This window comes from Giraffa tippelskirchi, chromosome 5, assembly GCF_054371585.1.
Source record: "Giraffa tippelskirchi isolate mGirTip1 chromosome 5, T2T-mGirTip1v1.2.pri, whole genome shotgun sequence".
NCBI lineage: Eukaryota > Metazoa > Chordata > Mammalia > Artiodactyla > Giraffidae > Giraffa > Giraffa tippelskirchi.
This window is the reverse complement of record NC_137279.1, coordinates 108,313,785-108,333,323: the sequence shown is the minus strand read 5'-3', so window position 1 is coordinate 108,333,323 and position 19,539 is coordinate 108,313,785. Positions and strand designations below refer to the sequence as shown.

Sequence of the window (19,539 nt, the reverse complement as noted above, 5' to 3'; positions counted from 1 at the left end):
TTTAAGAAAACAATCCCAGGGGAGTTCCTTGGATTGCATAGTGGTTAGGATGCCAGGCTTTCACCATCAGGCCCAAGATCAATTTCCTGTCAGGGAAATGAGAACCTGCAAGCCGTGCGGCATGGCCAAATAAATTAAATAAAGTCTGTGCTACACAAAAAGAGAAGCCACCTTAACGAGAAGCCCATGCAATGCAACAAAGAGTAGCCCCCCACTCACTGCAACTAAAAACTCAGTGCAACCAAAAATAAAAAAACGAATAAATATAATTCTTAAGAGTACTAAAAAAATAAAACCACATGCAAAAGAATAAACCACCTAGGAATAAATTTAACCAGGAGGTCAAAGATATATACACTGAAAACTACAACATTGATAAAAGAAACTGTTAAGACACAAATAAATGGAAAGATACTCTGGGCTCGTGGATTGGAAGAATTAATATTGTTAAAATGTTCATAATAACTAAAGCAATCTTCAAATTCAATGCAATCCCTATCAAAATTCCAACGGCAGTTTTCACAGAAACAGAACAAACAATCCTACAATTTCTTTGGAACCACAAAAAAAACACACAAATAGCCGAAGCAATCTTGGAAAAGAAGAAAGTTGGAGGCATCATAGGCCAGAATTTCAAAGCCACAGTAAATAAAACAGTATGATACTGGCATAAAACCAGACATACAGATCAATGGAAAAGAATAAAGACATCAGAAATAAACTCCTACATATATGGTCAATTAATATAAGACAAAGGAACCAAGAATATACAACAAGGAAACAATAAACAGTGTTGGGAAAACTGGACAGCCACATGCAAAAGAGTAAAACTAGACTACCATCTTACACCATACACAGAAACCAACTCAAAGTGGATTACTCAAAGACCTGAATGTAAGACTTAGAAGAAAATACAGGCAGTAGTAAGCTCCTGGACACTGATTGTGGCAATGATTTTTTGGATCTCATTCCAAAAGCAAAATTAAACAAGTGGGACTACATTCAAACTAAACAGCTTCTTCACAACAAAGGAAATCATCAACAAAAGGAAAAGGAAACATATTGAACGAAGAAAATATCCATAAATCATCTATCTGATAAAGGATTAATATCCAAACTACATAAAGAACTCACACAACTGAACAGTAAAAAAATAAACAATCTAGGGACTTCCCTGGCAGTCCACTGATTAAGACTCTGTGCTTCCACTGCAAGGGATGTGGATCTGATTCTTGATCAGGGAACTAAGATCCTACATGCAACTCCCCAAAATCCAGTTAAAAATTGGGCAGAGAATTTGAATAGACATTTTCCTAAAGTAGACATAGAGACGGCCAACAAGTACATGCAAAGGTGCTCAACATCACCAATCCTCTGGGAAATGCAAATCAAAACCACAATGAGTTATCACTTCACCCTAGTTAGAAATGACTATTATCAAAAAGACAAGAGATAACAAGGGCTGGTAAGGATGTAGAGAAAAGGGAACCCTTGTGAACTGTACTGAGAGTGTAACTTGGTGCACTCACTATGGAAAACAATATAGAAGTTTCTTTAAAAGTTAAAAACAGAACTATCACACAATTCAGCAATTTCACTTCTGGGTATTTACATGAAGACAACAAAAACACTAATATTTTTCAAATTTAATTTTTTGGCCACATCAAGGCACGCAGGATCTTAGTTCCCCAATCAGGGACCAAATCTGTGCCCTCTGCAGAAGCATGGAGTCTTTAAACTCTGGACCACCAGGGAAGTCATCCAAAACACAAATTTGAAAACATATATGCGCCACCATTTCACTGCAACGTTATTTATAACAACTAAGATATAAAAACAATCTAAGTGTCCATCAATAGATGAAGAAATAAAGCTATAGATAAATGAATAAAATTGTGTAATATACACATATACACAATGGAATAAATATTAGCCATAAAAAGGAAATCTTGTCACATGTGACAATATGAATGGACCTGAAGGCATTAATCTAAGTGAAATAAATCAGACAAATACCATATGGTCTCAGTTATATGTGGAATTTAAAAACAAACAAAAATACAATCAAGCTTATAAGTACAGACAGATTTGTGGTTGGCAGAGGTGGTAAGTGGGTGAAAGGGATCAAAAAGTACAAACTTCCAGTTATAAAATAAATCATGGGGAGATAATGTACAGCACGGTGACTATTATTAATATTCTACTATATATCTGAAGATTTACTTTCTTAGCAACTTTCAAAGGCCTCCTCTCACACACATAAAATTTTTATGTATGGTGACTGATGTTAACTAGAATTACTGTGGTAATCATTTTGCAATGTATACAAATATCAAATTACTATGTTGTACAACTGAAACTAAGTCAATCATACCTTAATTTTAAAAAAAAGGTAAACAGGCCTTTCTCATAAAGCCCTTTAAAAACCTAATATCACAGACATAAAAGGCAGAAAGTGAGAGCATGCTGTGGGCTAGCTAGAGAGATGATTAAGAGATATGAAGAGTTGTGCCTGCTCAATGGTCACAGCTATTGGCCAAGGATTCACTTGATAAGCTGTAACTACAGGAAAATCCCTAGCTGTAACTAAAGTTACCTAGAGAATTTGTGAGGAGGAGCAGTTCCCAACATGAGCCATAGACAGAAGTTGAGCTATATCTCACCTAAACATAAAGGAGAGGATGATTTAAAACAGACATGAAAGTTCCATGTTACCTATCTCTATTGCCACTCCTTTTATACTCTCCCACCTACAGTTTGCATCTCTGGCCCGAGTGACAACCCTGGAGTTAGAAGAATGAAAATATTAGGAAGAAGCAAACTGCAAGTACATTAAAGGGCTTCTCTGATGCCACTACAGCACCAATAGGGGAATGCCAGTGCAAGTATTTATCTTGATGTTTCATCAGGCATGGATTGAGTCACTATAACTAAAGTCAGAAGTCTAACTGGAAAAATATTAATTCACATATTTATTAAACCAATGTTAGTTAAGTGTCCTTGAATAACGGCATGGAATAGGTAGGTGTTATATAAATAATATCTAAGAATTCAAAGGAAAAAGAATCTAAAAAGGAATGTAAATAATCAATGAACTGGACTTCCCTGGTGGTCCAGTGGCTGAGAATCTGCCTGCCAATGCAATGGACAAGGGTTTGATTCCTGGTCCAAGGAGATCCCACATGCCAGAGGGCAACTAAGCCCATGTGCCACAACTACTGAGCCCACGCTCTATACCCTGTGTGCCCTTGTGCCCTAGAGCCTGTGCTTTTCAACGAGAAGCCACCACAATGAGAAGCTCAAGCACCACAACTAGAGAGTAGCCCCTGCTCACCACAACCAGAGAAAGCCCATGCAGCAAAGAAGATCCAATGCAGCCATTAATAAATCAATAAACATTTTTTAAGCATCAATGAACCTAAGATAAAAAACCACAAGAATTAAAGAAATATAAAAGAAATCAACAAACATCATTTTTACCTATCACATTGGTAAAGATGGAAGACAGCCACTATCAGGAACACAGTACAGAATTGGTATTCTATAACATTCAAATTTACATATAAATATCAGAAAGACACATATGGTTTTCCTAAGACTTCATAGTATCCAGTCTAGCATCCAAATAAATTAAGTTACTATGTCAAGTATGGAAAACTGTTTACAAAGAATTTAACACATCTATTGCTTAATAATCTAATAATAAATAGTAATTTAACACATCTATTGTTTAATAAATCTAATCTGAACAGAATCTAATATTCACTTAACTATTCAAAAAGAATCCAGTTTCATCATATATTCCCTCAAAGTCAAAATTACTAACACATATTACAATTCTTCTGGAGATGAACAGTAAAGTGAAATAAAAAAATAATTCAACTTGAGAGAAGTCTATTTAAATCAACTTCTACTCTATACTGGATAGCTGTAATGACCAGTATTAAGATATAGCAATGAATATCTGAAATTGCTTTGTATTTATTTCCTATCTGCACTGCATAGTTAATGCTACCTTGTCTGCTTCCTGTGTAAGTAACCTCCCCCACATTTCTTTTCACTATATCATAGTAAACTACAGGGTAGGAGAAAAAGTATGCAATTCTTCAAGAGACTATAGGTTTACTTCCCTTTCTATTTTTGTTTGTACTTCTGTGGTAACCACCTCAAACTGCTTTAAAAACAGGTGTCAATGAGTATTTGCAAAGGAAGCATGTTAGTTGCTCAGTCATGTCCAACTCTTTGCAACCCTATGGACTGTAGCCCACCAGGCTCCTCTGTCCATAGAATTCTCCAGGCAAGAATACTGGATTGGGTTGCCATTTCCTGGATCTTCCCGACCCATGGATCAAACCCGAGCCTTCTGCATTGCAGGCAGATTCTTTACCATCTGAGCCACAAGGGAAGCCCAGAGTATTGGCACAGATGTGGAATAATTGAAATCCTCATACATGGACACTGGTGACAATATAAAATGGTGCAGCCACTGTGAAGAGTTGGGCAGTTCCTCAAAATCTTCTATGACCCTGAAATTCCACTCCCAGAAATTTATAAAACTGATAATCTATGTTCACAAAAACTTACACACAAATGCTCATAGCAGCATTACTCCTAAGAGTCAAGAAGTGGAAACTCATATGTCCATTACCTGATGGATGGATGAACAAATTTGGTATATTCATAGAACAGAATATTCAGACAAAAGAAGGAATTAAGTACTGATAAATGCTACAACATAGATGGAACTGGTAAACATTATGCTAAGTGAAAGATGCAGGAAACAAAAGGCCACCTATTGCATAATTTCATACATACAAAATGTCCAGAATAGGCAAATTCATAAAAACAAAATAAATTTCTGGTTTCCAGGGACTGCAAATGGGTAGTTTCTTTTAGAGTGATGAAAATGTTCTGGAATTAGATAGTGGTGATGGTTACACAATCTTGTGAATATACTAAGAACCATGGACTGTACTGTCCATTTCTTAAAAGCTGGATTTCACGATACGAGAATTATATCTCAATTTTTTAGAGCAGACAATACTTTAATAAAACAGTAAATAAAAATAAAGTTAGGCCATATGTCTGCAAGGAAGAAAAGGTTCATAACAGAAAACACAGATCCTGTTCTTCCTATCTCACTTAGAAAAACTAAAGATGGAAGGAGATATACTCTGGAACTTCTTGTCTTGATTTCAAAGCTCTTGACCAAGGTAACAAGAAAAATCTAATAAGGGCTCATTTGCCTTATGATATCCAGGCTTTTCAAAAATGTGGAGCACCCATCCTTCTTTCATCTGTTCTCTGTTAGAGTGGCCCTAGAAAATTATGTTAAGTTTGACATTAGTAACCTTTCGTCTCCCTTTGAAAGTTTCTTAAGAATTGGAACCAAGCCTTGTTTCTTTTAATCTTCAGCGTCCACTTCAGCATGCAATGAGTGCTTGAATGACTCCTTGAACACTGTAGCTACCTATCCCTGGTTGCCCACAGCCCCTCGATACTCTACTTTTCCACACCTACAACCCCAAACCATCTCCCCGCTATCTCTATGGATAGCAGTGGGAGAGAAATGGATTTGTAATCAGGTGCCAGGCTTTGAAATGCAACTTACCATTTATTGGGTGACTCTGAGAAAGTCACTAACCTCTCTTACTCTCTTTCATGAAATAGGGATACTAGATACCATATGAGATGATTTCAAGCATTAAGCTGAAAGTTTATAAATTATAAGCTTACAACTTACAGATTTTATTTTTTATTGATATATTCCAAAATTCTATACTGTATAGTCCAGTACTCTCAACACCGCTACACCTACCAATCACTTAGCCAAAAGATTTCTCCTATTACCAGGGAAGCAATCAGATTAAGAGAATCCACCAATTAGTGATTCTGAAACAATTCTGAAGTTATAGAAACATCCTTTAAAACTAATACTATAAATCCACAAAGAGTCACAGGTCCTAATGTTTTAGTGATTTCACTGCTCCTTGCTCCCACAGTGACCCTTGACTCTGAATAACTCATACTATATATGAGATGATGACTCAATACAGCTTTTTGAGTTTTATATTTAATTTTTTTAAAATGCTTTTAATTCAAATACATTTATAAAATTTTAGAAGGCACCAAATGTTATTTTCCTTCAGAAATAATGCTACAGGTGAAAGGGACACAACAGCCCAGAGACCCACCCTGCCCATCTTCTACTCCTCACTATTACTTCCTCTCTCAGTGTACCGCCCCTGTACATGCCTGATGTCTAAACCTTCCAACCTCCTTTCTCAGTCGAACCTATTTGCACAAGTCTCTTTTGCACCTAACAGAAGATTCACAAAAATTTAATTTATTTTGGCCCTGGGTCTTCTCTCTGGATGTAAACCTTCTCTCTGGATCTAGTGAAGCAAAAGTACTGCATTAAACACTAGGTTTGCCTGTTGGCAGATGACAGATAAGCAAAGCTGACGCCCTGTAGCTTTAAAATATTGCAAAGTACTAGGTCTAGCACATGTAAATTTTTAAAATTCAAATATTTAGGCCAAATTTTTTTGAAATTTCAAAAGAAATATTGCAGCTGAATTAAAAAAAAAAATACAAAAGCAACCAGAAATATATACTCAACTCCCTAATTAACACAAGGTTTTAAATCTCTCATTCAACTTAAATACAAACCTGTATAGGTGGAATATCTGGCAATGATGGAAGGTTTTCTGGATTGGTAACTGAGGGAATTAATTCTATTGCTGTAACAGATGGGCTGGTGGGACCTCGATTTGCATTCGCCATAGTAGCTGTAGTAGGGCTGGTTGGATTGACTGGGTTGTTATGTACTGACACAACAGGAAAGGGTCCAGCATGCCCTGGGTTTGAATGCTGTTAGGAAAAGAAGATGTTATCATTACTTCATCTGCCAGGATAGCCTAATATGAACAGTATCTTGACAACAATTTTCAGTTTAGTAAGGATACACAAATTCAGTGTTTGATACCTATGGCTGAGAGACGAAGAAGTAGGCCCTCTCAAACTTACGCACGAAAAATAAAATTCAAACTTAGCCATTTCATTTTCTGTCCATTTTTGTATAGTATTTAGGGGAAAAAAATACTTGCCAATAATTGTACCCTGTCAGTCTGGTGATATGATTTTACTTGAGAACAAAGATATATAAAAATAGATGATCTGGAAGTCCCTAAAGTTTTCAATCATCAGACACAGAAAACCTCTGTCTATATTTCACTTTGACACTTTTGTCTTTTAGTAAATATTGTGTATTGTGTAACTAATATGGTAGAAAGAATGACAAATTTACAAATGGAAACATGGTTATCAATTTCTAACTCTTAATTCTGTGTGACTTTATGCAAAATTACAATCTTGGTAATTTAGAAATGTGGATAATGACAAATGAAAATGGATACCTGTCTTTAAATGAAAATGGATACCTGTCTTTCTGAGGGTTGTTATGAGGATCATTTAAGATAAAATATAGAATTTAGAGAAGAGCTAACACCTATCCTACTCAAACTCTTCCAGAAAATTGCAGAGGAAGGTAAACTGCCAAACTCATTCTATGAGGCCACCATCACCCTAATACCAAAACCAGACAAAGATGCCACAAAAAAAGAAAACTACAGACCAATATCACTGATGAACATAGATGCAAAAATTCTTAACAAAATTCTAGCAAACAGAATCCAACAACATATTAAAAAGATCATACATCATGACCAAGTGGGCATTCTCCCAGGGATGCAAGGATTCTTCAATATTTGCAAATCAATCAATGTGATACACCACATTAACAAATTGAAAGATAAAAACCATATGATTATCTCAATAGATGCAGAGAAAGCCTTTGACAAAATTCAACATCCATTTATGATAAAACCCTCCAGAAAGCAGGCATGGAAGGAACATACGTCAACATAATAAAAGCCATATATGATAAACCCACAGCAAACATTATCCTCAATGGTGAAAAACTGAAAGCATTTCCCCTAAAGTCAGGAACAAGACAAGGGTGCCCACTCTCACCACTACTATTCAACATAGTTTTGGAAGTTTTGGCCACCGCAATCAGAAAAGAAAAAGAAATAAAAGGAATCCAGATTGGAAAAGAAGTAAAACTCTCACTGTTTGCAGATGACATGATCCTCTACATAGAAAACCCTAAAGACACCACCAGAAAATTACTAGAGCTAATCAATGAATATAGTAAAGTTGCAGGATATAAAATTAACACATAGAAATCCCTTCCATTCCTATACACTAACAATGAGAAAACAGAAATTAAGCAAACAATTCCATTCACCATTGCGACAAAAAGAATAAAATACTTAGGAATAAATCTACCTAAAGAAACAAAAGACCCATATATAGAAAACTATAAAACACTGATGAAAGAAATCAAAGAGGACACAAATAGATGGAGAAATATACCATGTTCATGGATTGGAAGAATCAATATAGTGAAAATGACTATACTACCGAAAGCAATCTATAGATTCAATGCAATCCCTATCAAGCTACCAACGTTATTTTTCAGAGCTCTAGAACAAATAATTTCACAATTTGTATGGAAATACAAAAAACCTTGAACAGCTAAAGCAATATTGAGAAAGAAGAATGGAACTGGAGGAATCAACCTGCCTGACTTCAGACTATACTACAAAGCTACAGTCATCAAGACACTACGGTACTGGCACAAAGGCAGAAATATAGATCAATGGAACAAAATAGAAAGCCCAGAGATAAATCCACATACCTATGGACACTTGATCTTTGACAAAGGAGGCAAGAATATACAATGGAGAAAAGACAATCTCTTCAACAAGCACTGCTGAGAAAACTGGTCAACCACTTGTAAAAGAATAAAACTAGAACACTGTCTAACACCATACACAAAAGAAAACTCAAAATGGATTAAAGATCTAAGTGTAAGACCAGAAACTATAAAACTCGTAGAGGAAAACATAGGCAAAACATTCTCTGACATAAATCACAGCAGGATCCTCTATCACCCACCTCCCAGAGTAATGGAAATAAAAGCAAAAATAATCAAATGGGGCCTAATTCAACTTAAAACCTTTGGCACAACAAAGGAAACTATAAGCAAGGTGAAAAGACAGCCTTAAGAATCGGAAAAAATAACAGCAAATGAAGCAACTGACAAAGAATTAATCTCAAAAATATACAAGCAAGTCAATTCCAGAAAAATAAAAGACCCAATCAAAAACTGGGCCAAAGAACTAGACATTTCTCTGAACAAGACATACAGATGGCTAACAAACACACGAAAATATGCTCAACATCACTCATTATCAGAGAAATGTAAATTAAAACCACAGTGAGGTACCATCTCACACGGGTCAGAATGGCTGCTATCAAAAAGCCTACAAATAATAAATGCTGGAGAGGGTGTGGAGAAAAGGGAACCGTATTACACTGTTGGTGAGAATGCAAAGTAGTACAGCCACTATGGAGAACAGTGTGGAGATTTCTTAAAAAACTGGAAATAGAACTCCCATACGACCCAGCAATCCCACTGCTGGGTATACACACCGAGGAAACCAGAATTGAAAGACACATGTGTACCCCAATGTTCATCACAGCACTGTTTACAGTGCTAGGACATGGAAGCAACCTAGATGTCCATCGGCAGATGAATGGGTAAGGAAGGTATGGTACATATACACAATGTAATATTACTCAGTTATTAAAAAGAATGCAGCTGAATCAGTTCTAATGAAGTGGATGAAACTGGAGCCTATTATACAGAGTGAAGTAAGTCAGAAAGAAAAACACGAATACAGTATATTAACGCATATATATGGAATTTAGAAAGATGGTAACAATGACCCTATATGCAAGATAGCAAAAGAAACACAGATGAAAAGAACAGAGTTTTGGACTCTGTGGGAGAAGGCAAAAGTGGGATGATTTGAGAGAACAGCATTGAAACATGTGTATTACCATATGTGAAATAGATTGCCAGTCCAGGTTTGATGCATGAGACAGGGTGCTCAGGGCCAGTGCACTGGGATGACCCTGAGTGATGGGATGGGAAGGGAGGTGGGTTCAGGATGGGGGACACATGTACACCCATGGCTAATTCAGGTCAATGTATGGCAAAAACCACTACAATACTGTAAAGTAATTAGCCTCTAATTAAAATAAATAAATTAACTTTAAAAAAAAAAACTATGGTTTTTCCAGTAGTCATGTAAAGATGTGAGAGTTGGACTATAAAGAAAGCTGAGCACAGAAGAATTGATGCTTTTGAACTGTGGTGTTGGAGAAGACTCTTTGAAAATCCCTTGGAGAGCAAGGAAATCAAACCAGTCAATCCTAAAGGAAATCAGTCCTGAATATTCATCGGAAGGACTGATGCTGAAGCTGAAAACTCTGGACACCTGATGCACAGAAATGACTCATTGGAAAAGACCCTGATGCTGGGAAAGACTGAAGGCAGAAGAAGGAGACAACAGAGGATGAGCTGGTTGGATGGCATCACCGAGTTGATGGACATGAGTTTGAGCAAGTTTCGGGAGCTGGTGATGGACAGGGTAGCGTGGTGTGCTGCAGTCCATGGGGTCGCAGAGTTGAACACGACTGATTGAACTGAACTGAACTAACATATAAAATAAACAAGCTACATGGATATACTGTATAGCACAGGGAATATAATATTTTATAACTATAAATCAAGTATAATCTTTGAAAATTGTGAATCACTATGTTGCACACTTGAAACACAGTATTGAAAATCAATTATATCTCAATTAAAAAAGAAAACAAAATATTTGCAGTACGTTTCTGATATATTTTCTCAGGATAAAGAAAATTTCTTCTATTCAGTTTATAAGATTACCATGAAGCATTACTACCTTTTATCAGATACGTTTCTGTATCCATTAATGATCCTTAATGTGGTGATTTAAACTAATAGATTTGTTTAATGCTGTTTTCTCAAGATAAATTTAATTATATGTGATAAACATACATATATATGTATTATGTTAAAAAAAAGATAACAGATTAAAATCTTTGGGAAATAACTTAGTATACACATATAAATCATCTGAAATATTTTAAAACTTAAAATTCTAATAGTCAGTGATTTCTGTAGGGACCAAAGTCTAAGGACAATGTCCTAAGATGGTTGGTCTGATTTTGTAGTTTCTGTACCGTTCTAAAGGGTAGAACTGCCTCCTGGTACTATTTGAAGGCTTTCTAAGAACTAAGGGGTCATTGTGTATGTGAATACTTATAAGGAAATTAAAATCGAGATAGTCAACCTTCACATATACTTTTTTTCTGAAGAAAACCTAATTTACCTAAGAATGTACCACGGTCTGTGAGTTTTTTCCAACTATTTCTTTCAAAACTGCCCTTCTCCAAAAATAAAATATAACACAGGACATCTTTAACTCATCCCTAATCTAATCCAGCATACTGCCCCAGCATAAAACACAAAACAAAACAAAAAAATACCCCGAAGAGACAGGCAAATGTACAGTTGAAAATAAAAGCATCAACCAGAGGACAAAGTGTCTGGCTATAAAACCTCGATAACAAATCTTTGATTGAGTTCTGATACTTAATGATCAACAAAAATGATGAAGGCCTAAAGAAGTTTTCAACTGATAAATCAATGTTGAATTCTGACTTACTTTTAACAGTAAAAGGTAACAGACATACAAATATGCATAAATGAATAGGAAAGGAAAAAGGCTCTATCACATAAAGAAATGTATATCTCAAAAAATTTAATTTTTATTCCCTAATATTCTTAAACCATGTAAACACATATCTTAAACTGTATAGGAATAATTGTAATGAAAATTTGGTCTAAAAAAAAGCATTAAAGCTTGATAATAGCATTATAAACAGAAATCAGAATTTTAAAATCGAAATAGACATCTTTCCAACAGAAAACTGCAACAAACTGATTCACAAGTCTATCAAACATAAATATATTAAGATAAAATTCTATAAAAGTAGAAGATAAATTCAAGTCCAAGGAGAAAAAAGTACGTAATTCTGACTTTCAAAAAATAATTTGCTAAGATAAAGAAATATTGTATGATATCCCTTATATGTGGACTCTAAAAAGAAATAATACAAATGAACTTATTTACAAAACAGAAACAGATTCATAGACTTAGAAAACAAACTTATGGTTACCATGAGACAACAGTGGGGCAAGGGACAGTCAGGGAGTTTTGGATCGACATGTACATATTGCTATATTTAAAATGAATAACCAACAAGGTCCTATTGTATAGCACAGGGAACTCTGCTCAATGTTACGTGGCAGCTTGATGGGAGAGGAATTTACGGGAGAATGGAGACACATATATTTATGGCTGAGCCCCTTTGCTGTCCACCCAAAACTATCACAACACTGTAAATAGGCTATACTCCAAGAGAAAATAAAAAAGTTTAAGAAAACAACAACAACAAAAAAAACAATCTGCTACAGTATTTGGGACTCCAATGGATCCACTTACAAAAATAATGCAAGGGTTTTACTTTATAATGTCAGTATTTATAATATGGTAGACAGTGAACCCTTTGCAACTATTTAAACTTGTAATGGAAGTTTTAAATGTCAACCTTCAAATGTGAGGTATTATAGTATGTATTTTTCAAAAGTCTTTCAGAGGTAATTGAGCCAAAAAGTTGGAGGACCACTTCTCTAGGGTGGTATTTGTGCACCTTTAGTATGCAGGTCCAACTAAATCAGTACAAGTTCACATACTTCTGAGTACTCCCCTCCAGTAAATTCTGATTCAATGGATATGGTTCAAAATGTATTTATGACAAGATGCCCCAATAATTCTCATGGCCTTTAAATCATACTTTGAGAAACATCACTCTAACAATGATAAAATGACCTTTTATTATATATAACTAGAAATCCTATGTAAAAGTAATCATACCTCCTATACAACCTACTATTCAAGTCAAGATTAGAAAACATGCCTCTCTAAACACAAGAGTAGGCCTATCCATCCTAAAATAACACTGAGTAAAGAGAGGAATAAAAAAGTCAAAATGTCACATTAAAAGAGCAGAAGAACAATTTCAAGAAACTAAAGTTTTATTCTTAATTTTACCATTAACTCTAGGAACTCTGGGTAAATAATAAGCTCCTTTATTTTTCACTTCTGTAAAATGAATTGGTTGGGCTAAATAAAACACAAAGTATACACTGGGTTTAAGGACAAAGAAGCTCTTAAAATTTAATACAAATTTTATGTCTGTTTTCCTGGGACAGGAAGATAAACACATCACCGGTCAAATTCTCAAAGGTATCAATGACCACCCCTCCTCCCTTCCTCCCTCCCGCAACTGATTAAGAAAATTGCTCTCTTTTAGTTTTAAAATTGTATGATTCTTACAAATGTAACTCTAGGCATACTTGTCTTTGGAGGTGCGGCTGCATCATGGAATACTGAGGGCCGCTGTGCCTGGGTATCCCTGGTATTCGGGCAGCATTCTGAGCCAATCTCATCTGATGGGCTTGGAAAGTTCCACAGTTCATGTTGCCTCTTTGCATTGCTTGCACACTGATCAATCTTGGAGGCTGCAAAAGGTAGATATTGCATTTATGTAATAATATTTATAAATTTATCTTTCAATTATAAAATGTTACAGTAAAAATAATTTTCTCAGGATAGTAAAGTAAAAAGTGTAAGTCATTCTGCTCATCTCTTGTCCCAATCTCCTTCTCTTAGTCTAAGTGTGTTTCAAAGCCTATCAGCATTAACTTAATCAACCCCAGATTAACAGTTTTGATTTGGATGGGAGAAAAGAGAGCAGGGAAGATACAGGAAAAGAAATGATGTGACCAAAAGCCTACAGTACATATCAGATATCAGACAGAAACAACATGGTTCTTTGACTCAAAACCACAGGTACAGAATAAAAAAGATCTGGTATAGAGAGATAAAAATATGTCTACCCCCATAGTGTGTGTGCTCAGTCATTTAGTGTCAGACTCTCTGCCAAGAATACTGGAGTGGGATGCCATTTCCTACTTCAGAGGATCTTCCTGACCCAGTGATAGAATTCGTGTTTCCTGCATACCTCCATAGCACTAGTGAGTTAACTGTTTTCCATCATAAGTATTTACCTCTTGTCCTTCCTCATACGTCCCCCACATCCCTGCCGTACCCAAGGAAAATGTTTAAACTGACCTTTGAGCTCTGTCCCTATCAGTAACTCTGAAATGTATAACTCACCTACACAGGACAGAGTATAGACAGACTTGAGGTCTTCATAATCTGTATCAGTAATGTGATGTAACACTCACCTGTTGTTGTAACATCTGAGGGGCTGCTTGTCTAGAGTGCTGCTGTGTTGTTGTGGTGGTTGTTGGTACAGGTGCAGGTGGTTGCTGCATCCTCATCTGTTGCAACTGCTGATGTTTCTGTGCATACACTTGCTGTTGCATATGTTGAAGTCGAAGCTGTGCTAAGTTAATCTGTCCAGGGGTTTTACTAATGTGGTTTGTCCCTGGAGGAACTTGCCCAACTACAACATTAGGAGTATAACCAGGAGTTGGTTTACTCTCTATTACTAGATTACCTGAAGGATTTAAAAAAAATAAGAATAATTTGCATATATTCAACTAACATCTACATCATGGATTAATCATTATATTTTCCTCTTTCCTCTGACAACCACCACCACTCAAAGCTTCTAATAGCACAAGGAAGGGAGCTAGGTTCAAAGATGGTAACAATCAGAAACCTAATATAGTCCAAAGACAATTAATTGACTTCTGATTACTCAGAATGATCTATTATCTGCCCTTATTATTTACACAAATGTACAGAAAATTAAAGAGCTGAAAGATATACTATGAAAGGAGGCCCATCTAGTCAGTCTAAATAAATTCTCACCCGAGGAGATTCAAGGATATCTGAGATTGCTAATACTGATTCCATCTGTCTCTGAACTGTCCAAATGTGCAACGCAGAGTACTACACTGGTACAAAACTGTCTTCTATGGACATGCTGAATGTTTTAAACTATTACTATTTATATCCTTGGAAATGACAAATTCTCCTTCCTTTTTCCAGAGTCAAGTACTTTCTAGGAACAGAAGGCATATTTTAGGAAGGTTTGATCTAAAGTAGAGTTGGCAAATCTTTTTCCCGTAATAAGCCAGATTTTTAGGCTTTGCAGGCCACATAAGATCTGTCATATACTTTTTGTTTTAACAACTCTTTAAAACATAAAAGCCAAACTTAGCTACCACATCACACAAAAACAGTTTGCTGATGCCTGATCTAAAGGTATAGCCAAACCTGAATAAACACAAAGATTATTATTATTATGTTTACAAAAAGCCATTCATCTCTGCTTTTACAGCTTCCAATGGTAAGGACTTGACTATTCTGAAAATAAGTTTAATCAATCTGTAGACAGCTCTAATTGTTGATTGAGGAAGGGGGCAGGGAGGGCAATGTTTTATTATAAACTGAGCTGTTTGTACGTTTATCTATAATTTTCACCTACAGTCCTTTGGTCCACACTGTAGAGTAACAAAAGCAAAGTCCATTTGGCTTCCATGTCAAAAGAGCTACTCCCATCTTTCAAACATGCCTCAGAACATGGGATTTGGACACATTAGCGTGCCAAAGGTCTTCCTCAAGTCGACAATTTTGTACAATTAATATATAAGCTACTAAGAATGTAAGAAATTATTTAGAGAAGAAACTCATTTGCTAAGTTTTTGACATGTAACAGTCAACAGCAATTTTAAAAGATATGAGGGAAAAAGTTAGAAATGATACCTACTGCTAAAAACTATACAGAGGAGACTCCCAACATTCTTAAAGATGTAATGAACAAAGCTGAAGTGAGTTTCCAATGAAGAACTTATCTTCCAAAAGTTTACATGTTAGAATGACACTTAAAATACCTAAGATTTGTTTTAGCTGCTTTCTCTTAATTCAGTGTTCCAAGTTACAGCCATACAAGTAATTATTTCTTACCTAAATTGACTACATTCTTTGCCCAAAAGGTAGGATCACAATGGAAACGTATTGCTCCATTAGCAGCAGGGACAGGATCACACCGTGCTTTCAAAATATGGCGTAACTGAAAAGTAATCTTAAAGGGAAAAAAAATCACATTAGTCGTAAAATTAAATACCACTTGAGAAAACAAACAAGATAAAGGCATAATAAAAGCTCATGTAGCCCCAGAGTGTCCATCTCAGATGAGACAGAATCAGTGTTTAAAAAAACTAGATTATCAAATGCACATGCTTGAATTTCTGCCATTTCTGGTGATAAACTACATTACACAAGTAGGTATTTCCAAAACCTATGATTGATTCAAACCTTAGTGTATGATTTCATTTATGTGAAATTCTAGAAAATGACAGAAATCAGACTAGTGGCTGCAAAATGCTAGTGGTAGAGAAAAACAAAAAAACTTCTGCAGGTAATGGAAACTTCCTATATTTTGGTGTGATGGTGATTACTTCTACTGAAATTCAAAATGTAAATTTAAATAGGTATAAGGAACATCTTAATAAGGTCAATTTAAAGAAAAAGAAGGTATTATGTGTCTCACCAGTCGCTTGCTATACAGTAGTGCCGTGCTGCTACCACTTGCAATTGCCCAGTTTGTAAAGTTCATAACGTGCTTCACCTGCCGGGAAAGGCCTGTGATGTCATTCTGCTGCTGTAGTAACTTCATCTGTCTTTCTTTTGTAACATTCTGAAACAGAACAAGAGGTTCACTGAAGAATTACCATATATATCAGTTCAATTTCTATTGCAAATGAACATAATACTTATATTTCTCTTTAAATATGGGATAACTTAAGCTCCTCATTATTTAATGAGTCTATGATCAAAGACAGTCACTAACAAAAGAGATACTAAAATTTAGTTCTTAGTTCTCTGGGCTAAAATAGACATTGTATATACAGAAACTAATGTTAGTTATGTCTCCCTTTTCCCTCAGAAGATGAAAAGTCTTTGTTAAAAATAGTGTCCTTCTATTGGGCTAATCTAATATATAGAGCTTATGACATATGAGCTGACCTTTAGAAATAATTTTTTTATCTTAACTCAATACACTTCTCAGGCTAAAGAAAATTTTGTGTTACCAGTGCCATCTACTGGTGGGCAATGAGGCTGAAAAAAATCTTTGCTTTTAAATAGTAAGACAAAAGGAGAAAGATGAATTCCAGAGTGGAAGCAAAGACCAATTTGAGGAAAATGCTGCAAAGGAAAAATAAACTGCTTTCTGGGGATTAAACTTCCCAGAAGGAATAGAGGATGCTCTATGTCCTTTGACTTTCAGCATGCTAACAACTTGCCTCTTTGGTCTTAACTACTTTCTTAAAATGCGATTCAACTGAGTTTACGGAACAATTTTTCTCCTAAGGAAGTAAGTTGCTCACTTTATAATGTAAATCAGTAGATAAAAATATTCAACTGACAGAAGTTTTATTTACAACTTCCCAGAAAATCATTCCTTTTACAAAGTTTAGGAAAACCTCTATTTGTTACAAAGTTTAGAAACATAGTACACTAGAAAATATCTATTGCTTAAAATTATCAGCATGTTAGAAATATGTGGCAGATTTATCATTAGGTATTTGTGTATATTTTAGTAATAAGAGGCACTTTAATTCAAAACTTTTAATCCAAAAGTTATTAAAATGGTTTCAGAACATTACTTTAGACCTATAATTAAAATGTATTTACTGTAAGTTAAAAGGTATGAAAAATAATTGCCTGCTTATGCTCTCCCTTTACAAGGTCCTTTTGAAAACAAAAATCTATTAAGGTTAAATGCAACTAGGCTGGATATACAACAGTCACAAGAAACCTCAAACTAACAATATGCGTGAGAGTACTTTTAAATCTCACAATAGTGGAACAATGGCAACATGTATTACAAAAGACAGAGATTCAGAAATAATACTCTGCTGACATATATTTCTATGTAACTATGCCTAATATTTCACAATTTTCTATAAAGCAATAGCAACAGAAAAAAATCTATGAAAAATTTGAGGTTAATAGTAATTAAAAGTTAAATAATCCATGTAATTTAAATTATCACTTTCAATGGTACTTTAAATGTAACCCCATATTACCTAAGCCAATTTAAAATCACAAACTTTTGAGATCAACCAACTATGGTCAGTCAAGTCTTTGATTAAAACAACCTGGATTTCACAAATTGACTTGTTTCTCATCTAGAAATTTACATTCATATATTAACCTCAAAATATGCAACATAAAACAACAAAATTACCAGTAAATTTAAAGTTTATAAATTTCAAAATGAATAGCATTTTTAGGAAAACTATGGAACATTAAAAAATAAAGTGAAGCACCCACATGAGTCAGTAAGACTCCCAATATACATTCACATGTAAAAGTTAAACTGAGGGCCCACCTTGAGGGGAGAAGAGGGAGTGTGGCAGGTCAGCTTTGTCTTCATTTATATCACATTTTAGTAATAATTCTTTCATTTCTAAGAGGCCAACACTATCTCCTAACTGATACAGCTAAAGTATTATTAATTAAATTGGGCTATAAAGTAACTAACTTGAAAAAAGGATTTTCCAATTAAAAAAACACACGAAAAAATTTTTTAACTGACTTTACTTTCATAACCCCCCAACCAATCTAAAAGAGCTTTCAATAAACATTAAAAACAGCTAAAGAGCAAGAGAAGCAGTTTTTGTTTTATTTTGGCTTTGAACCATACCTCTAGCTGCTGTAAGAGAGATTTTCCTTTCTTATTAATTTCATTGATAAGGGTGAAAATGGCCACTTTAATTTCCTGTTCTACTCGTTTGTTAGTCTCATTTACTTCTTTTATCCTGAATAAGAGAAATGCATCATTAGGTTATCGACTTATCCTACGTCTTTGAATTACCAACTGTAACAGAAATTCATCCAACTGGGCACTTAAACGAGTAATTAAATTTTTGACAAATGTACAACTTAGGTTTTGGCAGACCTGACCACTCAATTTGGCCCAAACAAGTTATGTATGTAGACAAAGAATGAATTAAATATTTAGTAATTTTAAATTAAGTTCATAAAGGACAGTTTATCACACTACATGGCAATCTCCTTTAGTTTCTATGACATGAAAGTGATATACAAATATCTGCCGGGATAGTGTTAAATATGGCGCATTGGTTCTATTTAATCATAATGCTTTTCAAGAACAATGAGCAAAGAACTGATGTTGCAACCAATACTATTATCTTGTGAAACAGTAGGAAGTGTAGAAGCATTTAGGTTAACTTACAACTACTTCAAATGTGAATTCATATATACTCTTTGCAGGGGTTTTTCTCAAAATGACTTCTCAAAATGTTTTAAGGGAATAAAACACTTTCATTCCTTTTCTAAAAATAGCTGTTAAATGTTTTAGAAATAAACATAAGCTACCATGAAGTTATGAAAATTCTGGTTGCAAATATGAAATAGCCAATACCTTGCTATTTATAAAAAAGGAAGAGAAAAATCCCACAAATAT

The 19,539-nt window shown here is 34.9% G+C and overlaps 1 protein-coding gene and 1 long non-coding RNA gene across 9 annotated transcripts in view; both read right to left on the bottom strand.

The window, feature by feature from the left end:
- Nucleotides 1–19,539, bottom strand: part of TRIM33 (tripartite motif containing 33) — a 188,029-nt gene that overhangs the window by 55,870 nt on the left and 112,620 nt on the right. For all 8 annotated transcript variants that reach the window (XR_014054729.1, XR_014054730.1, XR_014054732.1 and 5 more), the window contains exons 6-11: nucleotides 18,757–18,871; nucleotides 16,597–16,743; nucleotides 16,011–16,128; nucleotides 14,321–14,595; nucleotides 13,427–13,591; nucleotides 6,673–6,873 (exon numbers count right to left, since the gene is read on the bottom strand). Coding sequence is in view for 4 of the 8 variants with exons in the window: in XM_081493362.1 (XP_081349488.1) it covers nucleotides 6,673–6,873; nucleotides 13,427–13,591; nucleotides 14,321–14,595; nucleotides 16,011–16,128; nucleotides 16,597–16,743; nucleotides 18,757–18,871 (1,021 nt within the window). In the remaining 4 variants the exon portion in view is untranslated. The remainder of the gene's footprint in view (nucleotides 1–6,672; nucleotides 6,874–13,426; nucleotides 13,592–14,320; nucleotides 14,596–16,010; nucleotides 16,129–16,596; nucleotides 16,744–18,756; nucleotides 18,872–19,539) is intronic.
- On the bottom strand, nucleotides 789–6,213 carry LOC145507265 (uncharacterized). The gene is made up of 2 exons (XR_014054733.1): nucleotides 1,701–6,213; nucleotides 789–1,244 (listed from the first exon to the last, which is right to left on the bottom strand). It is a non-coding gene; the product is annotated as an uncharacterized LOC145507265 (long non-coding RNA).